Raw genomic sequence first — 24,771 nt, 5'->3', positions numbered from 1 at the left:
GAGCTCTAGTTTTGGATGCCCTTCCATTCCTCCTCGTAGGAATGTGTCTACTCTATACCCGAACCATCTCCCCCCAATCTGGCACTTCATCACTTCTTTGAGGGGTCTGAATGGAGTGGATCGATGTTAGGATACCCTGAGAGGAAGGCATTTCATCTGGCCCTTCTCCTGCCATGCCCCAGGTGGAAGACCAGAGATCTGTATGCGAGCTATCACTATAATGTCCCCCATGTTGAGTAAGACCATCATCCGATCACCCAATCTACAAATCCAGCAATGACAGCCTCCTGTAAATGGGTATCCAAGGTCTCAAATGCGGCATTGACAGTCTTTGTGAGACAACGTTGGTTTGCATTTGTTCCCTCTAAGCTTTAGGGATCCCAAACAGGTGGCCTTGGAGATGCCACTAAGTTCATAGAACTCTGCATTTGAGTAAATCCATCACACACGACTGCAATGATGTCTGAGATGCACTGCTGCATATTCTCTGCCAGCTTCTGCAGGCTGTTTACAACAGACTGAAAGAATGGCAAGATGGCCTTCTGTTCCTGATTTAATTCCCGTCTGAAGGCAGACCCAGACCCTTTCCCATACAGCAGAAAAATGTCATGGGCTCTCAGCCTGGTGATGAAGCAACAAGCTGATATTCTCTGCACAGGAAAGAATGTTGTGGCGGTACATAAACATCATTCTGCTGTCCAGGTAATGAGTAAAGCTATATGTTTTAACTATCAATTTAAGAAGTTTATAGTACTAATTAATTCCTGAGGCACAATATCTAATTGTGGGAAGTATACTAAAGGAACCATTAGTTGAAAAAACAGTCTTACAAGTCTACATCTGTGTAGTTGGGTGATAAGGAAGTGAGTGATACTCCTTGCAGTTTGATAGAGGGCCTTTGTTAGTTCATTAGTTTCATCCTTTTTGGTTTTGGTCTGTAATAGTCCGACAGCATAATGATCTAATTGACAGGTGTAACAAGAGTCACATAGGTTGTACTTTTCAGGCCTTAACTAGAGGGACAGTTAGTAGCCTAGTCGAAAGTCTGCACCCCTGGGATAAGACAACTGACAACTACAGTCAAGGTGGAACATCTTCTGGTGCCTCCCAGATTTGGTAACTATCAATCTGTTCAGTTTGTGGACACAGCTGGTTAGGTGAAGAACTTTCCTATACAACTATAATATATGAATATTGCAAAAGGTATTCCTTTGTAGAATCTTTTTATATAATGAATATTTTGTACACATTTAGTATGAGTTGTATCACTGTGGAATCTATATATTAAAAATAAAGCCTGACCTCAGGGGGACTAAGGTGCGTGAAGTGTTTCATTGAAGGTCTCAAATTAAACCAGAAATAAGTGTAAAGCAGAGGTGCATCCCTGCTTTAAATAGGCCTCAAGAGGCCTGCAGGAAATTACACCTGTCATGTGGGGGTGGACTGCCCAATTCTTGACCCGAGCTGGAGGGCAGCCTGTCAATCAGATGGAAATGAGGCCTGGCAGTTAAAATCAGCCAGGCCTCAAGCTCATGATGTCATGGGTACTTGCCGCCGCCTTCTCACACCCACCCCGATTTAAAATTGGGGCTTTAAACTCAGCACAACAGCTTATTACAATTTTAAGAGTGTCTGCATGATCACAATTGTGTTGTTGTAGAGTTAGAACAAAATATTTTTTGAATCCGCCCACAAACTCAAGGTGGACAGAATGTTTTACAAAATCTATTGGTCTTAATTCCATTGCAGTTTCAGGGGTACACATATATTTTGGTTTAATGTGCAAATACAGTAGCAAAATTATGGCAAGCCAGTGTAGTTAAAAAGCAATAACATTTACATTATATTTAATAATTTCAACATACAATTTCCATTACATAATCCACAATATCTATAAAGTTATAGTTAATTAAGTGTTACAGCAGGTACTGCTAATACATATGTTGAAAAAAGGAAAGAAGTCAGTATCTCAGAATTTTTTTTTGCAGCCAGAACTTTTGTCAAAAACAATATGTTAAGCACTGTAGATGACAAATTATACATGAGACCACTCAATAAAAGGATCACTGTTAATTCTTTAGTGTAACAACTGTATATCAACTTTCAACCAAGAAAATACCTACTCCTTTGGCTATTTTCTTTATCTGATGGTAGATTTGTGCTTATCACAGTTTTTGGTGATTGTTCAATTTATTTATTCTTGGCTAAATGGTATACTGAGGAGCTCTCTCCGTAGTTGTGTAGGTGCTCATTACACAGAGTCTTATTAGTTTGTAAGGATCGTTCTCCGTAGGATAGTATCTAGTGCCTGTGGATAAATTGAGAAACAGAATTTAATGTACGACTTGATTCATGAACGTTTGGCTTGAAATGTCTTTATTTGAGGACATCAACTTCTAAGTGTTACAGCTTGACCATGACAAAATTACTGAACACTTAGGAAAATACTTTCTTGGGTTATACGGTGCTATACGAAATACATTTTGAAGCTTTTAAGCAGATTTGGTAATTAATGAGTTATAGGCAATAATTCAAATCAACATTCCTGCTAAAGCTACAAACCAGAAGCAGTTTATGAAAGTGAGTGCGACCTACTATAAAATTAATGCTGTAAACTCATTGTTACATATACTACAAGAAGATATACCATATGTTGTGACAAAATGCCAGATTTTGCCTGTAGCCTTTCATTCTTTCTCTGTTCTAGTTTTTTTATTATGGTACCTTTGATTTAAAAACAAGTTCACTTAAGGAAAATAATCCAGTCTGCCTAATACATATCATTTCAGGAAACCGACAATGTCTCTTGCAGGTATCAGGGAGGTATTAATATATAATTGCCTTAAATTGCATCTTGTTTACCTCATTGATTCCAAAGGGGTTGTCACGATTATCTGACAATTGAATTGTTCCAGCAGTTTTATTCCAGCAGGAAGTATTAAGGGGTTTAGCATCTTTGAAAGTAGATAAATCTCCAGGCCGGATGAAATGTATCCCAGGCTGTTAAGAGAAGCAAGGGAAGAAATAGCGGAGGCAATGACCATCATTTTCCAATCCTCTCTGGCTACAGCGGTGGTGCCGGAGGACTGCTAACGTTGTACCGTTGTTTAAAAAAAGGGGATAGGCTGACTAATTATAGACCAGTCAGCCTAACCTCGGTAGTGGGCAAATTATTGGAAACAATTCTGAGGGATAGAATAAATAGTCCTTTAGAAAGGCACGGATTAATCAAGGACCGTCAGCATGGATTTGTTAAGGGAAGGTCGTGTCTGACTAACTTGACTGAATTTTTTGAGGAGGTAACAAGGAGGGTCAATGAGAATAGTGCGTTTGATGAAGTCTACATGGAGTTTAGCAAGGTTTTTGACAAGGTTCCACATGGTCAGGAAAGTAAAAGCCCATGGGACCCAAGGGAAAGTGGCAAGTTTGATCCAAAATTGGCTCAGTGACAGGAAGCAAAAGGTAATGGTTGACCCGTTTTTTTTGACTGGAAGGTTGTTTCCAGTGGGGTTCTGCAAGGCTCAGTACTGAGTTCCTTGTTTTTTGTGGTATATATTAATGATTTAGACTTAAATGTAGGGGCCATGATTAAGAAGTTTGCAGATGACACAAGAATTGGCCGTGTGGTTGATATGAGGAGGAAAGCTGTAGACTGCAGAAAGATATCAATGGACTGGTCAGGTGGGCAGAAAAGTGACAAATAGAATTCAATCCCGAGAAGTGTGAGGTAATGCATTTGGGAAGGGCAAACAAGGCAAGGGAATACACAATAAATGGGAGGATACTGAGAGGTGCAGAGGAACAGAGGGACCTTGGAGTGCATGTTTACAGATCCCTGAAGGTAGCAGGACCAGTAGATAAGGTGGTTAAGAAGGCATACAGGATATTTTCCTTATTAGCTGAGGCATAGAATAAAAGAGCAGGGAGGTTATGCTAGAACTGAATAAAACATTAGTTAAGCCACAGCTTGAATACTGCGTACAGTTCTGGTCACCACATTACAGGAAAGATGTGATTGCACTAAAGAAGGTACAGAGCAGATTTATGAGGATGTTGCCAGGACTGGAGAATTTTAGCTATGAGGAAAGATTGGATAGGCTGGCGTTGTTTTCTTTGGAACAGAGGAAGTGTATAAAATTAGAGGGGCCTAGATAGAGTGGATAGGAAGGACCTATTTCCCTTAGCAGAGAGGTCAATAACAGGGGCATAGATTGAAAGTAATTGGTAGAAGGATTAGAGGGGAGTTGAGGAAAAACTTTTCATCCAGAGGGTGGTGGGGGGTCTGGAACTCACTGCCTGAAGGGGTTGTAGAGGCAGAAACCCTCATCACATTTAAAAAGTACTTCGGTATGCACATGAATTGCCATAACCTACAAGGCTTCGGACCAAGAGCTGGAAAGTGGGGTTAGGCTGGATAGCTCTTTCTCGGCCGGAACTGACACTATGTGCTGAATGGCCTCCTTCTGTGCCCTAAATTTCTATGATTCTAGTTATCCCATGTACAACCAAGTGATACTTAAGAGGTTTGAAAAAGAATCTTATTTCCTCAGAGGTGCTCCTGCTCACTGCCTTAACTTCATCAGAAATGTGGTGATGGAGCAGGAGCAGCTCCAAGAAAATTCCTGCCCCATGTCTACAAGGCAAGGTTTAGACTATAATTATCCCTCTGTGTCACCTCCACTGGTATCTTTGGAGGACTACATTAAGCTTTACACAGTCTGACGTAACACACCAAAAATTATACTGAGAAGGCCAGAATTAACTAGAACAGTCTGTAATGAAAATGCAAACAAATAACTTTGTGGGTAAATTCATCACACGGTGTGTTACTGAGCATTGCAGACAAGGAACATTCTGGGTTCAATCTTTGGTTTGTGCTGAGTTAACTGATCTCAACCAAGATAGCACTTCTGGTGCTACAATTGACCTCAGCCAGAATTCCTACTCCTGACTGCCAACCAGTGACCTCCTCAAATTTTGTTCTAATTGCTGAAACTATTTTTCTTTGATAATTTGATTTTTTTAAAAATTCTTAACCCACAGGACATAACAATAGACTGAGAGAAAATTCAAAGAATAACTAAAGTTCAATGACAACTTTATCACTCGTGAATTCTCAGGTCAACCCACTAATGGGATATAATTCCTATCCTATTGGTCGTCATAAGGTACCCTTTACATAGTCACACAATTCACTATAATAAAGTACTGAATAAATGCTTGGGACTTCTCCAATTGCATGAAATTCCAAAGGTTAAATAATCACTTAAAAACTGGCACTTTACACTAATTTTTTTTTTAATGGTCTTATTTACAATTTTGAATTTGTGTTCCAGTTTGATTTTTTAAAATATATTTATGTAACATTATCTGAAGTATTATTGCTCCTACATACAGAAAGAAGTGATCTTAACATAGAGGTACCTTGAAAATTTGCAGAAGAGTTGCTACTTGCAATTTCCATCCAGTCATTTAAATATCTGAAAAACAGAACAGCAGGAATCATTTTTCTTTGATGATTTTCTCTGATACTTTATTAGTGTTACATGTAGTATAATGTAGATTCTAGTAGTGTTAAGTCCATCTCAGACTTGAATACTGCTCCTATGCCTAGGGAGCTTCTTCTAACATCTATCTCACACTCCTGAACAGGATGCAAGAAAAAACTTGTCATCTGACATGTGATCCCTCTCTCACCCATACTCTCCAGCATCTCTCTCTCCATTGTACCAACATTTCTATATTTTATAAATATTACCATGGTCAGTGTACCTCTTATTTTTCTAAGCACCAAATATACTATCCGACAAGGTGGTCTTCTCCATATAGTCCCATTAGGTTGAAATCAAGAATCATTACAGACTTATATTCTAACTCATTCTTTCTCAAGTCTCAAAACTGTGGGACTCCTTATCCCTTCATCCTTTCCCTTCTTCACAATCTTCAGGCTTTTAAATCCCAAGCATGGTGCCATATAATCACTACATCCTGATTTACCTTGTTTTCCTCTTTACTTCTTGTTAATGTCCTGCACTATAGGCCTCAGATCTTCACCTTGTTGCAGAATTTGAAGCATCATTTCAACTTTTAGTTTTCATGCAAAATCAATAATTTCTAATAAACCACAACACCCCTCCAATGGAAACATTTTGAAATTGGTGCTTCTTAACACAGGAAACAACATAATTCAATGTTGCTCAATCTTCCTAATTCTTTGCTCCATGGCCCATCTTGCATTCTCTACCCCGTGGCCCTCTCAGACTCTCTCCTCCATCGTGCTCTTGAACTCTCTGCTCCACCCTCTCATTGTTTGAATGCTTGTTTCCCCAGGCTGTACTGTGTGACTCAGAATTTCTGTTTTTCAGCTGATTTAGATTTTTTTAAACTGAAGAGAAATGATAAAACTGAATTTAAACATTTCTAAAATAAACACTGAAATCTGAAAAATAGGAACACCAATAAAAAACCTTACTTATATTTTAATCATAATCCATACTACAGAAGTCAATATTTTCTCTTCTCCCCTTCCCCCGGAAGCAGTAACTATTGCAGAGGATAGGTCCCACAGCATGCTCCAGTACCTCATCCAAGCAGCTGGTCTAAGTGTGAATTTTAACAGTAAGTGATAGGGGCAATTTAGCCATGACAGCTGAATCAGAATCAATCTTTACCTGATGCCCATTCATAGGTACTTTCCAGAAGGCTAATTTGTTTCCCATCATAGTCTGTGGACACTAAGGCTAACGCAGCATAGATTAGAGATCAAACCTGGGTCTTCCAGACCTGTATGACTCGGTAGCACACCCACACAGCCCATTCATCCATGGAGTATTGTCTTTTTAAAATTTATTCCTCCCCATTTTAGGATTCACTTAACCCAACACGACCATGTAATTGCCTCCCCCATCAGTGGCAGTCATGGAATGGGAGCTCTAATTCTATCAGATGAAATTGGTCCTGCCAGTTTTTCCCTGCCTTCCCTCTATCATACTATTGAGCAGCCTCACCAATAACTGAGCCAATTCATCCTATCTAGGCAGGTACATTTATGCCTCACAGAAGATTTGGTTTTCAACCATAACTCTCTGAATGGCAGTATGGTCCTCTACTGCAATTAACACATTCAAAAGAAACTATGAAAAGTATAATGAGTGGATTGGGCAAGTTTTATAGGATACTAGTAATGAAACTCTTGAGTGTAATGTAATCTTCTCAATGTATGGTTTATTGTGCAATATTTAATTCACTATTTGTGACAATTTACCACTGTGCATAACCAGAATAAGGTTATCCAATTTTCTCCCCTTCTCTCGTTAGAAGTTAAGACTGTGCTTAACTAAATTATGTACTAATGCCACACTGGGAGAGGGGACACTGAATTGTATTCAAGATCATTATGTTGGTTTAGAACTCTTGGGATGTGATCCTGTTTCCTTGCTTTTGTTCACGTGAAGGAGCTTTTTTTGAGTCAAGAGTTTGGGGGGAATTTTAACCCCCCCACGACGGGCAGGAGAGGGTCGGGAGGGGGAGAGGGGTTTAAATTGTTAAAAATATGAAATCCGACCCCAGCCCACCGTAAACGCACCTACCTCTGGTTTTACCTTGGCGGGTTTGGGGGGGCAGCCGAACAACCCGCTCTGGAGAGGCGGGTCAGTTATTATAATATGTTAATAAGGCTGCGTTCCTCAGATTTTGGCAGCCATTTGAATTTAACGGCTGTGGGCCGGATTCCTCAGGGCTCAGGAAACCCGGAACCTGAAAGGAGGCGAGAACTGCCGCATCCAGCAGATAAGTGCTTTTCCAGCACTGCTTGTGCGCCAGGAGGAGCAGGAGTACCTCCTCCAGCCCCTCAAGCACATCTTTGCCGCGACCTCTCCTCCCCAACCGCCCCCCACCCCGTGATCTACCAACCCCTCCCACAATCTCTATCTCTCTCTCCCCCCCCCCCCCCACATTGTGATCTCTATCTCTCCCCACTAACCCCCCGACGATTGGCCGAACCCCCCTGTGATCTCTATCTCCCCCTCCACACGGTCGTCACCATCTCTTCCCGCCAACCGCCCCACGATTGGGCGAACCCCCCTCCGTGATCTCCACCCCCCCCCAAACTGATCGCCATCTCTTCCCCCCCCCCCCTCCACTGGCGAGGCCGGCATTTATTGCCCATCCCTAATTGCCCTTGAGAAGGTGGTGGTGTGCCGCCTTCTTGAACCGCTGCAGTCCATGTGGTGAAGGTTCTCCCACAGTGCTGTTAGGAAGGGATTTCCAGGATTTTGACCCAGCGACGATGAAGGAACAGCAATATATTTCCAAGTCAGGATGGTGTGTGACTTGGAGGGGAACGTGCAGGTGGTGTTGTTCCCATGTGCCTGCTGCTCTTGTCCTTCTAGATGGTAGAGGTCGCGGGTTTGGGAGGTGCTGTCGAAGAAGCCTTGGCGAGTAGCTGCAGTGCATCCTGTAGATGGTACACACTGCAGCCACAGTGCGCCGGTGGTGAAGGGAGTGAATGTTTAGGGTGTTGGATGGGGTTCCAATCCTGATTGGTGTCGAGCTTCTTGAGTGTTGTTGGAGCTGCACTCATCCAGGCAAGTGGAGAGTATTCTATCACACTCCTGACTTGCGCCTTGTAGATGGTGGAAAGGCTTTGGGGAATCACGAGGTGAGTCACTCGCCGCAGAATACCCAGCCTCTGACCTGCTCTTGTAGCCACAGTATTTATATGGCTGGTCCAGTTAAGTTTCTGGTCAATGGTGACCCCCAGGATGTTGATAGTGGGGGATTCGGCGATGGTAATGCCGTTGAATATCTAGGGGAGGTGGTTAGACTCTCTTGTTGGAGATGGTCATTGCCTGGCACTTGTCTGGCGCGAATGTTACTTGCCACTTATGAGCTCAAGCCTGGATGTTGTCCAGGTCTTGCTGCATGCGGGCTTGGACTGCTTCATTATTTGAGGGGTTGCGAATGGAACTGAACACTGTGCAATCATCAGCGAACATCCCCATTTCTGACCTTATGATGAAGGGAATGTCATTGATGAAGCAGCTGAAGATGATTGGGCCTAGGACACTGCCCTGAGGAACTCCTGCAGCAATGCCCTGGGGCTGAGATGATTGGCCTCCAACAACCACTACCATCTTCCTTTGCGCTAGGTATGACTCCAGCCACTGGAGAGTTTTCCCCCTGATTCCCATTGACTTCAATTTTACTCGGGCTCCTTGATGCCACACTCGGTCAAATGCTGCCTTGATGTCAAGGGCAGTCACTCTCACTTCACCTCTGGAATTCAGCTCTTTTGTCCATGTTTGGACCAAGGCTGTAATGAGGTCTGGAGCTGAGTGGTCCTAGCAGAACCCAAACTGAGCATCAGTGAGCAGGTTATTGGTGAGTAAGTGCCACAAGATTGCACTGTCGATGACACCTTCCATCACTTTGCTGATGATTGAGAGTAGACTGATGGGATGGTAATTTGCTGGATTTGTCCTGCTTTTTGTGGACAGGACATACCTGGGCAATTTTCCACATTGTTGGGTAGATGCCAATGTTGTAGCTGTACTGGAACAGCTTGGCTAGAGGCGCAGCTAGTTCTGGAGCACAAGTCTTCAGCACTACAGCCGGGATGTTGTTGGGGCCCATAGCCTTTGTTGTATCCAGTGCACTCAGCCGTTTCTTGATTTCATGTGGAGTGAATCGAATTGGCTGAAGACTGGCTTCTGTGATGGTGGGGATATCGGGAGGAGGCCGAGATGGATCATCCACTCAGCACTTCTGGCTGAAGATGGTTGCAAACGCTTCAGCCTTGTCTTTTGCACTAACGTGCTGGACTCCGCCATCATTGAGGATGGGGATGTTTACAGAGCCTCCTCCTCCCGTTAGTTGTTTAATTGTCCACCACCATTCACGATTGGATATGGCAGGACTGCAGAGCTTTGATCTGATCCATTGGTTGTGGAATCGCTTAGCTCTGTCAATATCATGTTGCTTCCGCTGTTTAGCATGCATGTAGTCCTGAGTTGTAGCTTCACCAGGTTGGCACCTCATTTTTCGGTACGCCTGGTGCTGTTCCTGGCATGCTCTTCTACACTCTTCATTGAACCAGGGTTGATCCCCTGACTTGTTGGTAATGGTAGAGTGAGGAATATGCCGGGCCATGAGGTTACAGATTGTGCTGGTATACAATTCTGCTGCTGCTGATGGCCCACAGCGCCTCATGGATGCCCAGTTTTGAGCTGCTAGATCTGTTCTGAATCTATCCCATTTAGTATGGTGGTAGTGCCACACAACACATTGGATGGTGTCCTCAGTGCGAAGACGGGACTTCATCTCCACGAGGACTGTGCGGTGGTCACTCCTACCAATACTATCATGGACAGATGCATTTGCGACAGGTAGATTGGTGAGGACGAGGTCAAGTAAGTTTTTCCCTTGTGTTGGTTTGCTCACCACCTGCCGCAGGCCTAGTCTGGCAGCTATGTCCTTCAGGACTCGGCCAGCTCGGTCAGTAGTGGTGCTACCAAGCCACTCTTGGTGACATTGAAGTCCCCCCACAGAGTACATTCTTGTGCCCTTGCTACCCTCAGTGCTTCCTCCAAGTGGTGTTCAACATGGAGGAGGACTGATTCATCAGCTGAGGGAGGGCGGTAGGTGGTAATCAGAAGGAGGTTTCCTTGCCTATGTTTGACCTGATGCCATGAGGTCCAGAGTCAATGTTGAGGACTCACAGGGCCACTCCCTCCCTACTGTATATTACTGTACCGCCACCTCTGGTTGGTCTGTCCTGCCGGTGGGACAGGACATACCCAGGGATGGCTGAAAGGTATGATTCTGTGAGCATGACTATGTCAGGCTGTTTCTTGACTAGTCTGTGGGACAGCTCTCCCAATTTTGGCACAAGTCCCCTGATATTAGTGAGGAGGACTTTGCAGGGTCGACTGGGCTTGGTTTGCCTTTGTCATGTCTGGTGCCTAGTGGTCCGTCCGGTTTTATTCTTATGACTTTTTTTAGCAAAATTTTACAACTGAGTGGCTTGATATGGCCATTTCAGAGGGCAATTAAGAATCAACCACATTGCTGTGGGTCTGTAGTCACATATAGGCCAGACCGGGTAAGGACGGCAGGTTTCCTTCCCTAAAGGGCATTAGTGAACCCAGATGGGTTTTTACGACAATCCAGTAGTTTCATGGCCACCATTACTGATACTATTATTTTAATTCCAGATTTTATTTAATTAATTGAATTTAAATTCCCCAGCTGCCATGGTGGGATTTGAACTCATGATTCTGGATAATTAGTCCAGTAACATAACCACCATGCTACCGTACCCATGGCAGGTGGCTAAGGCCCAAGCTAGAAAGACATTAAGTACAAACAGTGGTAGACAGTTTGAGGTACTTCGTGGCATTTGGAGCCTGCAGCAAGACCTGGAAAACATCCAGGCTTGGGCTGATAAGTGGCACATAACATTCGCGCCATACAAGCTCCAGGCAATGACCATCTCCAACAAGAGAGAGCCTAACCATCCCGCTTGACATTCGATGGCATTACCATCGCCTAATTCCCCACCATCAACATCCTTGGGGTCACCACTGACCAGAAACTCAACTGGACGAGCCACATAAATACTGTGGCTACTAGAGCAGGTCAGAGGCTGGGTATTCTGCGTCGAGTGGCTAACCTGCTGAATCCACAAAGCCTCTCCACCACCTACAAGGCACAAGTCAGTAGTGTGATGGCATTCTCTCCACTTGGCTGGATGAATGCAGCTACAACAACACTCAAGAAAGTCAACACCAACTAGGATAAAGCAGTATGCTTGATTGGCACCCCATCCACCAGCTTAAACATCCAGTCCCTCCACCTGCAGTGTGTACTATCTACAGGATGCTCAGCAGCAAGTCACCAAGGCACATTCAGCAGAAGGGCAAGGGTAGTATATGCATGGGAACACCATTACTTCTCTCTTTATCTCAAGAGGGTTGGAATACAAAGGGGAGGAAGTTATGCTTCAGTTGTACAGAGCCTTGGTCAGACCCCGTTTGGAGTATTGCGTTCAGTTCTGGGCACTGCACCTCAGGAAGGATATATTAGCCTTGGAGGGGGTATAGCGTAGCTTTACCAAAATGGTACTGGGGGTTAAAGGATTAAATTATGAGGCCAGGTTCAGGAAGCACTTTTCACACAAAGGGTAGTTGAAATGTGGAATTCTCCCTCTGAAAAGGCTGTGGATGCTGGGTCAATTGAAATTTTGAAGACTGAGATGGACAGATTTTTATTAGGCAAGGGCATCAAGGGATATGGATCAAACGTGGGTAAACAGAGTTGAGGTACAGATCAACCACAATCTAATTGAATTGCAGTACACACTTGAGGGACTGAATGGTCTACTCCTATTGCTATGTTCCACATTCCCCATCAAGTCACATACCATCCTGACTTGGACATATATCGCCATTCCTTCATCGTTGCTGGGTCAAAATCCTGGAACTCCCTACCTAACAGCACTGTGGGAGCACCTTCACCATATGGACTACTGCAGTTTAAGAAGAAGGCTCACCACTACATTCTCAAGAGCAACTGGGATGGGCAACAATTGCCGCCCTTGCCAGCGACGCCTATATCCTGAGAATGAGAAAAAAAATCTGGCGTGTCCTTTCACTGCATTCATAGGTTATTACGATGTCATCGCTATGGAATAATATGTATATGATTCACAGGAGGATGCAATAATGGAATTGTTTAAAATCAGAAAATGCTGGAAACACTCAGCAAGTCAGGCAGCATCTGTGGAGAGAGAAACAAAGTTAACGTTTCAAGTCGATGACTTTTCATCAGGACTGGAAGAAATTAGAGATTTAACAGTTTATAATGGAATTGTTGTGCAGTTCTAAAGCAGAATTACAATTAAGAGCCCAGAACATATTAAGACATATCTTCCATGTGCTTTGTTGACCTAGCTCCAGTCCCAAGAATTGTAACTGTAATTAAATTAAATAAGATTGATTTACTTTTCATAATTCAGAGCATTGGTCCATTCAAGTAGTTCATCCACTTCCCATTCTAGGACTGTATTAGGGCCGTACTGCTCTACACTGTTGATTACTCCTTCTGTTGCTCTCTGCACTAGGACAGCTGTATCTGGGTCCATTGTCTGAACCTGCAGCATGCCCTCACGGTACCTGGAAGACACAAAATAAATTAACATGAAAAACAGAGCCCTGGTGTTGTTTATATTGTGATGCAAAATCTACATGGCATTGGAAACATTTCTCAGTAATTTACTGATCCAAATGGTGGATGGTCCTTCTGCTTTATTGAAGGCCTAACATGTAAAAGGAGCAGGCCAACTGGATGGCATCACCTGCAGGAGTTCATGCTGCTCCCACCTCTTTAGCCTCAAACAACCTGGATGCTGGCAAGATCATATGTCCAGGTCATTCATATGCAGCAATGGAATTGGGGCCCACAGGGGTGACCTGCCGAAAACAAGGCTTACGATGGAGGTGGTTAAAATAGAGGCAGCGTCCTCCCCTCTGTGTTGGTGCCGCACTCATGCCCGCAGCCAATTTAACTGCAGTCGCGCGACCCATGACCAGTGGCGGGCTCACCAGAGAAAGCTGGCAGGAGGCCCAGACGAGGGCCGAGAAGGTATGATTTAAAATGTTTTTATTTTAAACAGTTTCCCTGGTTGGCCAGGAACAGGAGTGCTCCACCGGACCCCACAAGGGAACCTTGGGCCTCCCCTGCCCCAGACTTCCCCTATCCTCCGACTGCGATCGCCTCCACAGCCTCCCACCTCCCCCCACCCCCCCCCCCCCCTTCAGATGCACTTACCTGACTGCCAGGCACTGTTCCACGGGTGGGAGACACATCTGGGAGATGGAAATGAGGCCCAGGAGTTAAAATGGCCCGGGCCTTGCTACAGCGTGACCAGGCATGCATGACGTTTCCCCCATCACCCCCATGCTAACTTTGCACACCAAGTTAAAATCGGGGCTATAGTTTCTCATCTCTGGTATCATCCTGGTGAATCTATGCAACATATTCCCTTTGGCTTTATTGTCCTTTCTATAATGGAGCACCCAAAACTGCAGACAGTATTCTAACTATGGGCTAACCATTTATCATTACGTCTTTGCTCTTACACTCTATACCGCTTCCTATAAGACCCAAAATGCTATTGGCCCATTTTATGACTTTGTTTACTTGCACCCACAGCAACGTGGTTGATTCTTAATTGCCCTCTGAAATGGCCTAGCAAGCCACTCAGTTGTACAATCCCACTACAAAAAGACATAATAAGAATAAAACCTGATGGACTACCCAGCATCGGACCACTAGGCACCGGACATGACAAAGGCAAACCAAGCCCAGTTGACCCTGCAAAGTCCTCCTCACTAACATCTGGGGACTTGTGCCAAAATTGGGAGAGCTGTCCTACAGACTAGTCAAGCAACAGATATAGCCATACTCACAGAATCATACCTTTCAGCAAACGTCCCAGACTCTTCTATCAGCATTTCTGGGTATGTCCTGTCCCACCAGCAGAAAGACCCACCAGAGGTGGCGGCAAAGTGGTATACATTCAGGAGGGAATGGCCCTGGGGGTCTTCAACATTGACTCCGGACTCCATGAAATCTCATGGCATTAGGTCAAGCATGGGCAAGGAAACCTCCTGCTGATTACCACCTACCGCCCTCCCTCCGCTGACGAATCAGTACTCCTCCATGTTGAGCACCACTTGGAGGAAGCACTGAGGGTAGCAAGGGCACAGAATGTACTCTGGATGGGGGACTTCAATGTCTATCATCAAGAGTGGCTCGACCAAGCTGGCCGAATCCTGAAGAACACAGCTGCCAGACTGGGCCTGCGGCAGGTAGTGAGAGAACCAACACAATGGAATAACCTACTTGACCTCGTCCTCACCAATCTACCTGTCACAGATGCATCTGTCCTTGACAGTTTTGGTAGGAGTGACCACAACGCAGTCCTTGTGGAGATGAAGTCACGTCTTCACACTGAGGATACCGTCCATCGTGTTGGCGCTACCACAATGCTAAATGGGATAGATTCAGAACAGATCTAGCAGCTCAAAACTGGGCATCCACAAGGCACTGTGGGCCATCAGCAGCAGCAGAATTGTATTCCACCACAATCTGTAAACTCATGGCCCAGTATATCCCTCACTCTACTATTGCCATCAAGCCAGGGGATCAACCCTGGTTCAATGAGGAGTGTAGAAGAGCATGCCAGGAGCAGCACCAGGTGTACCTAAAAATGAGGTGCCAACCTGGTTAAGCTACAACACAGGACTACATGCATGCTAAACAGTGGAAGCAGCATGCTATTCACAGAACATCCCCATCCTCAATGATGGCAGAGCTCAGCACGTGAGTGCAAAAGACAAGGCTGAAGCACTTGCAACCATCTTCAGCCAGAAGTGCCGAGTGGATGATTCACCTCAGCCTTCTCCCGAGGTCTCCACCATCACAGAAGCCAGTCTTCAGCCAATTCGATTCACTCCACGTAATATCAAGAAATGGCTGAGTGCAATGGATACCATCCCAGCCGTACTGCTGAAGACTTATGCTCCAGAACTAGCCTCGCCTCTAGCCAAGCTGTTGCAGTACAACTACAACACTGGCATCAACCCGACAAAGCGGAAAATTGCTCAGGTGTGTCCTGTCCACAAAAAGCAGGATAAATCCAATCCAGCCAATTACCGCCCCATCAATCTACTCTCAGTCATCAGCAAAGTGATGGAAGGTGTCATCAACAGTACTATCAAGCGGCACTTACTCACCAATAACCTGCTCACCAATGTTCAGTTTTGGTTCCGCCAGGACTACTCGGCTCCAGATCTTATTACAGCCTTGGTCCAAACATGGACAATGAGAGCTGAATTCCAGAGGTGAGGTGAGAGTGACTGCCCTTGACACCAAGGCAGCATTCGACTGAGTGGGGTATCAATGTCTGAGTGAGGAACATCAAATAATACAGAAACTGTGAAATGCTGCAAAATAAAACTATTATGGCTGCTCCCCAAATAACAGCAGGGTCACATTTCTGAGGTCTGAAAGTGCCTGTAGATTTATGGAGTGGTACCTCTTCCTGTTGATATATGCATTGGGGTTAATGTATGGAGCTTTGATGGCCACATGGGTTCTATCTACAATGCCCTGGGTTCTTGGGAAGCCTGACAAATGGCAAAAGTTCTGTGCCCTCTTGAGTTGATGTGTCTTTTCCACTGGGAAAAGGAAAAAGCTGATTCCCTGGCAAAATTGGCATCAGTCACTTGTTTTGAATCAAATGAACTGCAGGCTGGCTCACCTGGCAGACATCCCTTGCAGAGACTCGGAAGAATCCTGGAGTAGAAATTGGAACTTGTTGCGTCTGCTTATCAGGTGGAAAACGGGGGGAAAAGGAACAATTTCGCGGGGCTGTGACCCACCCCCCGCCTGAAATACTTCCGACCTCATACTGGGCCAGGCAAATTTTCAGGCGACCCTGGCGACTGTCTAAAACAGGTATTAGACCCCTTGTAAATGTTAATTATGGGCCTAATGCCTGTTTTAGGACCCCTTCCTGAAATTGTGCTGTCCTGAGTGGAGCAGGCATTGGGCCTACTCCATTCAGATTTTTTTGTTCTGGATGCGGCCTTACAAGTAGCTGCAAATGAAGGGTACATTTTTAAAAACACTTTCATGTCGAGCTACGAGGAGCAGAAGTGATCCTGCGAGGTCCACTGCTGGCCCGCAATCGCCCCCTTTTCGTTCTCTTCACCCCAAGAGGAGCACAAAAGGCCAGAATCAGATAGTTTGGGGGGGAGGGGGGAAGCAAATTGTAGGGCTGGAGGAGATCACAGAGATATAGAGGGGTCAGACCATGAAGGAATTTAAACATGAGGATGAGAATTTTAAATTGGAGGATGGGAAGCCAATGCAGGTCAGCAAGGACGGGCATGAAAGGTAAGCAAGACCTGGTGCAGGATAGGATATATGATGCAGAGTTTTGGATTAGCTGAAGTTTACAAAGGATGGGAGGCTAGCCAGAAGATCGTTGGTATAATTGAGGCTAGAATTGACAAAGACATGGTTGAGGGTTTCCAACAGCTGATGGGCTGAAGCATGGGCGGACGTGTGCAATGTTACGGAGGTAGAAGTAGGCGATCTTTGTGATGGATAGTATATGGGTTTGTCAGCTCAACTCAGGGTTGAATAGGAATCTAAGGTCGTGAACAGTCTGGTTCAGCCTGAGACAATAGCTGGGGAGGGGGATGGAATTGGTTGTGCGGATGCAGAGTTTCTGGTGGGGGCTGAAGACAATTGCTTCAGTCCTCTTAATACTTAACTGGAGGAAATTGCGGCTCATCCACAACTGGATATCGGACAAGCAGTCTGACGACACAAAGGCAGTGGAGAGATCGACACAGGTGGTGGAAAGGGAGAGCTGGGTGTCGTCACCATGCATATGGAAGCTGACTCCGTGTCTATAGATGATAGCGTCAAGGGACCTCATGTAGATGCGAAGGGGTGGGGGTGGGGGGGTTGTGGGGGTGGTGGCAAGGATAGATTGGGACACTCTGGAGGTAACGGTGCAGGGACACGAACAGAATCCATTCCTGGAGATGTTCTGGCTATGATTGGATAGGTAAGAGTGGAACCCACTGAGGGCAATATCTCTGGGCTGGACAATCATAGAATTTTACAGCACAGAAGGAGGCTGTTCATTCCTGTGCCGGCTCTTTGAAACAGCTATCCAATTAGACCCACTCCCCTGCTCTTTCCCCATAGCTCAGCAAATTTTTCCTTTTCAATTACATATCCAATTCCTTTTTGAAAGAATCTGCTTCTGCCATCCTTTCAGGTGGTGCATTCCAGATCATAACAACTTGCTGCATAAAATAATTTCTCCTCATCTCCCCTCTGGTTCTTTTGCCAATTATCTTAAATCTGTGTCCTCTAGTTATCAACCCTCTTGCCAGTGGAAAAAGTTTCTTTCTAGCTACTCTATCAAAACCCTCTAATTAATATTGAATACCTCTATTAAATCTCCCCTTAACCTTCTCTGCTCTAAGGAGAACCATCCCAGCTTCTCCAGTCTCTCTTCTGAAGTCCCTCATCCCTGGTACCATTCTAGTAGGTTTTCTGCACCCTCTCCAAGGCCTTGACATCCTTCCTAAAGTGCGGTGCCCAGAATTGAACACAATACTCCAGCTCAGGCCTAACCAGTGATTTATTAAGGTTTACCACAGATTTCTTGCTCTTGTACTCTTACTTATAAAGCCAAGGCTCCTGTATGCTTTTCTAACAGCTTTCTCAACTTGTCCTGCCAGCTTCAAAGATTTGTGTATGTGAACCCCCAGATATCTCTCTTTTCCTGCATCCCCTTTAAAGTTGTACCATTTAGTTTATATTGCCTCTTTTTCTTTAATTCGTTGATGGGATGTGGGCGTCGCTGGCAAGGCCAGCATTTATTGCCCATCCCTAATTGCCCTTGAGAAGGTGGCGGTGAGCCGCTTTCTTAAATCGCTGCAGTCCGTGTGGTGAAGGTTCTCTCACAGTGCTGTTAGGTAGGGAGTTCCAGGATTTTGATCCAGCGACGATGAAGGAACAGCGATATATTTCCAAGTCAGGATGGTGTGTGACTTGGAGGGGAACGTGCAGGAGGTGGTGTTCCCATGAGTCTGTTGCCCATGTCCTTCTAGATGGTAGAGGTCGCGGGTTTGGGAAGTGCTGTCAAAGAAGCCTTGGCGAGTTGCTGCAGTGCATCCTGTGGATGATACACACTGCAGCCACGGTGCGCCAGTGGTGGAGGGAGTGAATGTTTAAGGTGGTGGATGGGGTGCCAATCTCCTCATTCTTCCTTCCAAAATGCATCACTTCACATTTCTCTATTAAATTTCATCTGCCATGTGTCTGCCCATTTCACCAGTCTGTCTATGTTCTATGTCACTGGAGGAAAGGTGCGGTCAACTGTGTCAAAGGCTGCAGAGAAATTGAGGAGGATGAGGGAGGGATAATGCACCACGGTCACAGTCATGGTTATAGTTACAGAGGGTGGCATTTGGATAGGACCATTTTGGTGCTGTGGAAGGAATTAAAATCTTTTTGGAGAGATTCATACATGGAGTTATGGGAAAGGCGGACACGGATTTGGGAATCGACACTATGTTCACAAACTTGTCGGGGTAGGTCTTGGGGGGCTGCAGACAACAATGATTTTAAAAGAAAGGCAAGAGGAGTATAACAAGGTGAGGATTTGGGGGTGAGACTAAGATGTGACTTGGTGATAAATGCCACACCAGCACATGGCAGGTAGTGGAAAATTCCAGAGGGCAGATTCAGTAAGGGGAAAGGTGTCACTACCCGTGAGTCGAGTTTCAGTCAAAGCCAGGATGTTAATGTAATCATCAACGATAAGGTTGTGGATGACAAGGGCCTTGTTCGTGAGTGAATGGATAGTCTAGAGGGAAATGTAGATAGGAGTGGTGTTTATTGACCCACTGTCATAATTCAAGCTGGCAGTGGGGGGTGGGGTGAGCAGGTCAGGAAGGAGGTAGGCAAGCTTAGCCCTCAGTGTGGGTGTACTGGGGGAGGAAGGTCAGCGAGAGGAAGGGTAGCTGTCGGCTTATCCAAGGAGATTCAAGCCTGGAACTGCAGAGTAGGAAGGTAGAGGAGTCGTGATGGGTTTGGGTACGGATTAGGGGGGGCAAAGTACCCAAGAGGGGGAGAAATGAAAGATGACATGACTAGAAAGGAAGGAGACAGGAGACAAGGGTCCAAGAGGGGCCAAGAGAGAAAAAAAAGGAGATAGAAGGTCCAGAGCAACAGCCAAAATGTGCAAGTGAATGGACACAGAATTAATTCAGGTTACATGAGCATAGCAGAGATTAGGAGAGGCATCCTGATTGTAAACAGAGGCCCTTCCCCCTTACTCCAGGTGCCATGTATCAGATGGATCAAAATTGTTACATTTGGTGCAGTTGGTACCTTCACGTTACAATAAAATGTTACAATATCTAATTAACTGATTGTCAGTCCATAGGTGCAAAACTTCACTGTATCAACATTACCTCGCCAAATACTAAGGGGGTTATTTTAAACCCCAAGAACAGGTGGGTTGGGGGTGGGTGGGAGTTGAAAATAGTTGTTTTTTTGGGTCACAACCGCAACATTTTCGGACTTTGCATTCCCAGTGGGAAGCCTGTACTTTTACACACTGACGTTAAACCCGGAAATAAAGCCGGGGTGCGGTCGCGACCCAAAAAATTATTTTCAACTCCCACCCGCCCCCAACCCACCCGATTCTTGGGGTTTAAAATCACCCAGGTACACAAATTCAACAGAAATTGTCCTTTTTTTTAAATTGAGGCTTCCACTGCAGGTCCACTGGGTAAAGGCACCAGTTCCTGGTCTGTCCTGATTCCCGATGGTCCACTGGTTTATCCCTCACAGTCAAAAATAGCACTCACTGTCAAGGCTCCCATATGAGTAATGGTTGTTTGGGCAAGAGTCAGCGAGCAACTGCCACCCTTGCAAGGAATCAACCACCTTCTGGAGAGGTGGGGAGGGAAGAAAATTGAGATACATTAAAAAAAAGTGTTGTAGGCAGGTTCTAACTGGTTTTCCCTCCACCCTTTAATGATTTGCTGAAGATTGCTGAAATTTTGATTGGGTAGCAGGCACAGGGCCCAAATTTGAATGTTTTTCTTTCTCTCCAGCTGAAGTCCAGTACTCCAGTACTACCTATTGCTACCAGCGCGCCTCACCCAATCTTGATATGATTGTATATACTTTTGTTCAAACTCACATCTTTTTCATCCATTCAATTTTTCTTTCTTTGTGCTTTTTCACGACCTCTTGTCTTCTCTGGAATATGCAATGATGAAATGTTGTTGTCTTTCTGTTAGGCTCAAACTGCGCATAATCTATAGTGGTTCCAATGTACTGTACAATAGAAGGTTAATGAATATATAATTAACAAATAAATGTCTTATGCCCTTATGTATGAATTAATAAAGCAAAAGATTTATCAAACAGTGGACAGCATTAACTTAAACCTCTTGGGTAAGATTTTCTTCTATTGATTCACAAAGAGGAGAAAACACATGCATCATGGACTATTACAGAGAATTACATCGAAATTATCGAAATTACAACACGGAAACTGGCTGTTCGGTCCAACCAACGTGTTTTAGTGTTTACCCTCCATATGAGCAGTAGTCCTAATCCCATGTACCCATCCTGCTCCCACATCTTTTTATTCCCCCTTTCCTTCAACCGCCCATCTAACCCATTGTTAAATGTTGACATGGTCTCTTCTTCAATCACTAACTCTGGTCGTGCATTGTACCACCTCACAACCCTCTGTATAAAAAAAAGTTTCCGTTACTCTCTGTCCTAAATTTCATGGTTAATCTTATATATCTGACCCCTTGGTCTAGACCCCTCAATTAGCTGCAGCCCTTTAGGTGCTGCTCCCTGGCCACACTTTCCGATTCCCGGCCAAATGTGCTACAGGACCAAGCACTCTGAACAAGTTTTTCCTGTGCCTGTGGCCTCAGGATTAACCTTACATACACTTAGTCAGCTGTCACCATCCTACCTAAGATACACTCAGTCAGCTGTCACCATTCTAACTCGGATACACTCAGTCAGCTGTCACCATTCTAACTCGGATACACTCAGTCAGCTGTCACCATTCTAACTTGGATACACTTATGATGTGGAGATGCCGGTGATGGACTGGGGTTGACAATTGTAAACAATTTTACAACACCAAGTTATAGTCCAGCAATTTTATTTTAAATTCACAAGCTTTCGGAGATTTTCTCCTTCCTCAGGCAAATGTTTCAAGATCTCCTTGAAGCCTACGCATTTATACATATTGAACAATAATAAATGGTGTTTACAGACTGCCCCTGCAACTGCCCGTTGCCAAGGCAATCACCGTGTTCAGACAGAGAGGTGTTACCTGCAGAACCTCCGAATACACATTCAATAAAAAAACAAACAGGGAAAAAAAACAGAGAAAAAAAACACAGAGAGAGGCAGAAACATCCGGAAGGCAGAGAGAGCCAGCAAATGACCCATTATATTAAAAACAGATAACATTTGTTCGCTGGTGGGGTAACGTGTAGCGTGACATGAACCCAAGATCCCGGTTGAGGCCGTCCTCATGGGTGCGGAACTTGGCTATCAATTTCTGCTCGACGATTTTGCGTTGTCGTGTGTCTCGAAGGCCGCCTTGGAGTACGCTTACCCGAAGGTCGGTGGATGAATGTCCATGACTGCTGAAGTGTTCCCCGACTGGGAGGGAACCCTCCTGTTTGGCGATTGTTGCGCGGTGTCCGTTCATCCGTTGTCGCAGCGTCTGCATGGTCTCGCCAATGTACCATGCTCTGGGGCATCCTTTCCTGCAACGTATGAGGTAGACAACGTTGGCTGAGTCACAGGAGTATGAACCATGCACCTGGTGGGTGGTGTCATCTCGTGTGATGGTGGTATCTGTGTCGATGATCTGGCATGTCTTGCAGAGGTTACCGTGGCAGGGTTGTGTGGCGTCGTGGACGCTGTTCTCTTGAAAGCTAGGTAGTTTGCTGCGAACGATGGTCTGTTTGAGGTTGGGTGGCTGTTTAAAGGCGAGTAGTGGAGGTGTGGGGATGGCCATAGCGAGGTGTTTGTCCTCATTGATGACATGTTGAAGGCTGCGGAGAACATGGCGTAGTTTCTCCGCTCCGGGGAAGTACTGGACGACAAAGGGTACTCTGTTGGTTGCGTCCCGTGTTAGTCTCCTGAGGAGGTCTATGCGATTTTTTGCTGTGGCCCGTCGGAACTGTCGATCGATGAGTCGAGCGTCATATCCCGTTCTTACTAGGGCGTCTTTCAGCGTCTGTAGGTGTCCATCGCGTTCCTCCTCGTCTGAGCAGACCCTGTGTATTCGCAGGGCCTGTCCATAGGGGATGGCCTCTTTGACGTGGTTAGGGTGGAAGCTGGAAAAGTGGAGCATCGTGAGGTTGTCCGTGGGCTTGCGGTAGAGTGAGGTGCTGAGGTGCCCGTCTTTGATGGAGATTCGTGTGTCCAAGAAAGAAACTGATTCTGAGGAGTAGTCCATGGTGAGCTTGATGGTGGGATGGAACTTGTTGATGTTATCGTGTAGTCTCTTTAGTGATTCCTTGCCGTGGGTCCATAGAAAGAAAATGTCGTCGATGTATCTGGTGTATAGTGTTGGTTGGAGGTCTCGTGCAGTGAAGAAGTCCTGCTCGAACTTGTGCATGAAAATGTTGGCGTATTGGGGTGCGAATTTGGTCCCCATGGCTGTTCCGTGTGTTTGGGTAAAGAACTGGTTATCGAAGGTGAAGACATTGTGATCCAGGATGAAGCGGATGAGTTGTAGGATGGCTTCCGGAGATTGGCTGTTGTTGGTGTTGAGTATTGATGCTGTCGCAGCGATGCCGTCATCGTGGGGGATACTGGTGTATAGTGCCGAGACGTCCATCGTGGTGAGAAGTGTTCCTGGTTCAACTGGTCCGTGGGTACTGAGTTTTTGTAGGAAGTCTGTAGTGTCGCGACAGAAGCTGGGGGTTCCCTGTACGATGGGTTTCAGGATGCCCTCGATGTATCCAGAGAGGTTCTCACACAGGGTTCCGTTGCCTGATACGATGGGACGTCCGGGTGTGTTGGCTTTGTGTATCTTTGGGAGGCAGTAGAAGTCTCCCACGCGGGGATTACGTGGGATGAGAATGCGTAGGATGCTTTGAAGGTCTGGATCGAAGGTCTTGATCAGTTTGTTGAGCTGGTGGGTGTGTTCTGAACACACCCACCAGCTCAACAAACTGATCAAGACCTTCGATCCAGACCTTCAAAGCATCCTACGCATTCTCATCCCACGTAATCCCCGCGTGGGAGACTTCTACTGCCTCCCAAAGATACACAAAGCCAACACACCCGGACGTCCCATCGTATCAGGCAACGGAACCCTGTGTGAGAACCTCTCTGGATACATCGAGGGCATCCTGAAACCCATCGTACAGGGAACCCCCAGCTTCTGTCGCGACACTACAGACTTCCTACAAAAACTCAGTACCCACGGACCAGTTGAACCAGGAACACTTCTCACCACGATGGACGTCTCGGCACTATACACCAGTATCCCCCACGATGACGGCATCGCTGCGACAGCATCAATACTCAACACCAACAACAGCCAATCTCCGGAAGCCATCCTACAACTCATCCGCTTCATCCTGGATCACAATGTCTTCACCTTCGATAACCAGTTCTTTACCCAAACACACGGAACAGCCATGGGGACCAAATTCGCACCCCAATACGCCAACATTTTCATGCACAAGTTCGAGCAGGACTTCTTCACTGCACGAGACCTCCAACCAACACTATACACCAGATACATCGACGACATTTTCTTTCTATGGACCCACGGCAAGGAATCACTAAAGAGACTACACGATAACATCAACAAGTTCCATCCCACCATCAAGCTCACCATGGACTACTCCTCAGAATCAGTTTCTTTCTTGGACACACGAATCTCCATCAAAGACGGGCACCTCAGCACCTCACTCTACCGCAAGCCCACGGACAACCTCACGATGCTCCACTTTTCCAGCTTCCACCCTAACCACGTCAAAGAGGCCATCCCCTATGGACAGGCCCTGCGAATACACAGGGTCTGCTCAGACGAGGAGGAACGCGATGGACACCTACAGACGCTGAAAGACGCCCTAGTAAGAACGGGATATGACGCTCGACTCA

The 24,771-nt window shown here is 45.6% G+C and overlaps 1 protein-coding gene across 4 annotated transcripts in view; it reads right to left on the bottom strand.

Annotated features, from left to right (window-relative positions):
- Positions 1-1,776: 1,776 nt before the first annotated feature.
- c6h11orf65 (chromosome 6 C11orf65 homolog) overlaps positions 1,777-24,771 on the bottom strand; it is a 75,066-nt gene continuing 52,071 nt past the window's right edge. For 3 of the 4 annotated variants that reach the window (XM_067986116.1, XM_067986118.1, XM_067986117.1), the window contains 4 exons: positions 20,807-20,943; positions 13,002-13,172; positions 5,425-5,480; positions 1,781-2,308 (listed from right to left, as the gene is read on the bottom strand). In XM_067986116.1, the coding sequence (XP_067842217.1) occupies positions 2,205-2,308; positions 5,425-5,480; positions 13,002-13,172; positions 20,807-20,943 (468 nt within the window). In that variant the 3' untranslated portion in view covers positions 1,781-2,204. Of the gene's footprint in view, positions 2,309-5,424; positions 5,481-13,001; positions 13,173-20,806; positions 20,944-24,771 lie in introns of all 4 variants that reach the window. The other variant, XM_067986119.1, reaches the window with a different exon arrangement.

Source organism: Heptranchias perlo, chromosome 6 (genome assembly GCF_035084215.1).
Source record: "Heptranchias perlo isolate sHepPer1 chromosome 6, sHepPer1.hap1, whole genome shotgun sequence".
Lineage (NCBI taxonomy): Eukaryota > Metazoa > Chordata > Chondrichthyes > Hexanchiformes > Hexanchidae > Heptranchias > Heptranchias perlo.
The sequence above is the reverse complement of the archived record's forward strand: the minus strand, read 5'-3'. Positions and strand labels throughout refer to the sequence as shown.